Source organism: Corvus kubaryi, unplaced genomic scaffold (genome assembly GCF_017639235.1).
Source record: "Corvus kubaryi isolate FWS band 111438036 unplaced genomic scaffold, C.kubaryi_AGA036_p1.0 split1-37355, whole genome shotgun sequence".
NCBI classification, from domain to species: domain Eukaryota; kingdom Metazoa; phylum Chordata; class Aves; order Passeriformes; family Corvidae; genus Corvus; species Corvus kubaryi.
This window is the reverse complement of record NW_024582078.1, coordinates 2,633,436-2,637,321: the sequence shown is the minus strand read 5'-3', so window position 1 is coordinate 2,637,321 and position 3,886 is coordinate 2,633,436. Positions and strand designations below refer to the sequence as shown.

The 3,886-nt window shown below is 41.6% G+C and overlaps 1 protein-coding gene across 6 annotated transcripts in view; it reads left to right on the top strand.

The window, feature by feature from the left end:
* The window catches only part of RBBP5 (RB binding protein 5, histone lysine methyltransferase complex subunit), a 13,989-nt gene that overhangs the window by 5,574 nt on the left and 4,529 nt on the right, over positions 1–3,886 (top strand). For all 6 annotated transcript variants that reach the window (XM_042013450.1, XM_042013446.1, XM_042013452.1 and 3 more), the window contains exons 10-12: positions 577–694; positions 2,117–2,186; positions 2,932–3,161. In XM_042013450.1, coding sequence (XP_041869384.1) covers positions 577–694; positions 2,117–2,186; positions 2,932–3,161 — 418 coding nt within the window. The remainder of the gene's footprint in view (positions 1–576; positions 695–2,116; positions 2,187–2,931; positions 3,162–3,886) is intronic.

The following is a 3,886-nucleotide window of genomic DNA, read 5'->3' as shown; positions in this document are numbered from 1 at the left end:
TTTTGGTGCTTTTACGGGATTTTCCTGGATTTTTGGTGCTTTTTATGGGATTTTCCAGGATTTTTGGTGCTTTTTACGGGATTTTCCTGGAATTTTGGTGCTTTTATGGGATTTTCCTTGATTTTTGGTGCTTTTGTGGGATTTTCTTTGGTTTTTGGTGCTTTTATGGGATTTTCCTGGATTTTTGGTGCTTTTGTGGGATTTTCTTTGATTTTTGGTGCTTTAATGTGATTTTCCTTGATTTTTGATGCTTTTATAGGATTTTCCTGGATTTTTGCTGCTTTTATGGGATTTTCCTGGATTTTTGCTGCTTTTGTGGGATTTTCCTGGATTTTTGGTGCTTTTATGGGATTTTCCTGAGATTGCAGAGCCACAGAATGATTGAGGTTGGAAAAACCCTCGCAGATGATCAATTCCAGCCATTCCCAGCTCTGTCCCTTATCCCCAGGTGCCACATCCACGTTTTAAACCCCTCCAGGATATTTCATTGTGTTGGATTGAAGGAATCCAAGGAATTCTCCTCACAGCTGCTCTTTGTATCAATTAAAACCCCTTTTTTACCACTTTTATTTTTAGGAAAACTGGAGTGCCTTTGCCCCTGATTTCAAGGAGCTGGATGAAAATGTGGAATACGAGGAGAGGGAATCGGAATTCGACATCGAGGACGAGGACAAGAGCGAGCCAGAGCAGACAGGTACAGCCCAAACCCTTCCCAGGGAATTCCCAGCCTGCCTGGGATCCTTGGAATCCTTGGAATCCGTGGCCTGGCCGCTTGGTGGTGCCCAGAAACCACGGGAAAAAAAAAATCCTGGAATGTCAAAAAAAACCCCATGGAAATGAGGATTATTCCCAGCTCTCCTCCTTAGCAGCCTTGAATGCTTCCTATTCAAGCACTTCCCATCATTTCATTCATTGGAATTTAGGAATTTGGGCAGTTTTTATCTTCACTGTAACGTTGGTTTTGTGGGAATTAAGCATCCAAATCAATTTAAGCAGGTGGAGAACTGGATGAGTGGAAAAAACCAAAATATTTTGGAGGGTTGAAGTCCTCTCCTTGCCTTTATTCCTGGTGGTTTTTAGGGATAGCTCTGGATTAGACCACGGGAAAATGAGGTAAAAACCAAATGGGTGAAAAAGGAATAGTTGGAGGTTTGTTTTGTGGTAGAATAGGAAATATTTTAGAGGTTTTTGTGCTTTGATAGGAAATATTTTAGGGGTTTTTTTGTGTTTTAACAGGAATTATTTGAGGTTTGTTTTGTGCTTTAATAAGAATTACTTTAGATTGGTTTTGTGGTTTAACAGGAAATGTTTTAGGTTTGTTTTTTGCTTTAATGGGAAATATTTTAGGGTTTTTTTTGTGCTTTAATATGAATTATTTTAAGTTTGTATTTTGCTTTAATAGGAAATATTTTAGGGGGTTTTTGTGCTTTGATAGGAAATATTTTAGGGGTTTTTTTTGTGTTTTAACAGGAATTATTTTAGGTTTGTTTTGTGCTTCAGTAAGAAATATTTTAGATTTCTTCTTTAATAGGAAATATTTTAGCTTTGTATTTTGCTTTAATAGGAAATACTTTAAGTTTGTTTTATATTTTAATATGAATTACGTTAGGTTTGGTTTGTGCTTTAATAGGAAATACTTTAGGGATTCTTTTGTGCTTTAAAAGGAAATATTTTAGACTTGTTTTGTGCTTTAATAGGAAATATTTGAAATTTGTTTTGTCCTTTAATATAAATTATTTTAGATTTTTCTTGTGCTTTAATAGGAAATATTTTAGGGTATTTTTGGGCTTGAATGTGAATTATTTTAGATTTGTTTTGTGCTCTAACAGGAAATATTTTAGGTTTTTTTTTTTTTTTTTTGCTTTAACGTGATAAGGAATACTTGGGGTTTGTTTTCTCTTTTAATTTAATAACAAACATTTTAGTGGGGTTTTTCCTGCTTTAATAGGAAACATTTCAGGTTATTTTTTTGCTTTAATTGAATAGGAAACACTTCAGGTCTCTTTCCTGCTCCACTCCTGCCCGATCAGGCGTTCAAGCACAGCCAGCCCCGCTCTTCCCAAGCCTTTTCCCTTCTCTTTCCCGCCTTTAATTCCCATTTTTCCCGGATTTCCAGGTGCTGACGCCGCAGAGGATGAGGAGGTGGACGTGACCAGCGTGGATCCCATCGCCGCCTTCTGCAGCAGGTGCCAGAACCTTTTAATTAAAACATTCATCCCCAAATCCTCACTAATACAAATTAATTAACCTTTATAAAACATGACATTCGCTTTATGAAACACAAAGTTCCCTTCATGAAACACAAAATTCCCTTCATAAAACCCAAAATCCCCTTTAAAAACCCCAAATTCCCTTCATAAAACCCAACTTTCCCTTCATAAAACCCAACTTTCCCTTCATAAACCCCAAAATTTTCTTTATAAAACCCAACATTTCCTTCATAAAACCCAACATTCCCTTCATAAAACCCAAAATTCCCTTCATAAAACCCAAAATTCCCTTCATAAAACCCCAAATTCCCTTCATAAAACCCAACATTCCCTTCATAAAACCCAACATTCCCTTCATAAAACCCAAAACTCCCTTCATAAAACACAAAATTTTCTTTAAAAACCACAAAATTCCCTTTAAAAACCCAACATTCCCTTCATAAACCCCAGCATTCCCTTCATAAACCCCAACATCCCTTCATAAAACCCAACATTCCCTTCACAAACCCCAACATTCCCTTCACAAACCCCAACATCCTTTCACAAAACCCAACATTCCCTTCATAAAACCCAAAAATTTTCTTTAAAAACCCCAAAATTCCCTTTAAGAACCCAACATTCCCTTCACAAACCCCAACATTCCCTTCACAAACCCCCTCTATGGAACCCCATAAACACAAAATGCTGGTTTCAAACCCCCCCCGACGTTTCTCGCCCTCAGCGACGAGGAGCTGGAGGACTCCAAGGCCCTGCTGTACCTTCCCATCGCCCCGGAGGTGGAGGATCCCGAGGAGAATCCCTACGGGCCCCCTCCGGACGCAGTGCAGAGCTCCCTGACGGACGAGGGGCTGGGCTCCGAGAAGAAGCGCCAGAGCTCCTCGGACGGGCCCCAGGCCCCCAAGAAAAAACCCAAAACCACCAACATCGAGCTCCAGGGAGTCCCTAATGACGGTGGGTGGGAGCTGGGCCGGGATTCGGCTCCATCCTGCGCCTCAGGGAGGGATCCAATCCCAGGATTTCAGGGGTTTTCTTCCTTGCTTGGGAGTTGTTCTTACAGCAGCTTGAGAGCTGCGGGTTTGGGGGTGGTTTAAAAGCTGGGAATGAGGGAGGAATCCTGAAATTGGGGGTTTTTTTTTATAGGGTTGTGGAATGGTTTGGGGTGGGAAAGCCTTAAGGATCTTCCAGTCCCGCATCTTCCACGATTCTGGGGTGCTCCAGCCTGGCCTGGGACACACCCAGGGATGATGAGGCAGCCACAGCTTCTGTGGGAATTTCAGGAAGGAATCCTGAAAAATGGGGATTTTTTATAGAATCGTGGAATGGTTTGGGCTTGGAAGAGCTTAAGGATCATCCCATTCCCACCCCTGCCATGGGCAGGGCACCTTCCCCGATCCCAGTTGGTTCCAAACCCTGTCCAGCCTTGGGGACTTCCAGGGATGGGGCAACCACAGCTTCTCTGGGAATCTCAGGCTCTCCCAGGGAAGAATTCCTTCCCAAAATCCCATCTGGTGGTGGGAACCCATTCCCTTTATCCCACCATCCATCCCTTATCCCAAACCCCTCTCTGGGATCCCTTTAGGAACCAGAATTTCATGATTATTCCCACATTTTGCAGGATAACTCACCCAGAATTCCCATTTTCCCCTGCTAACTCACCCAGAATTTCATCACTATTC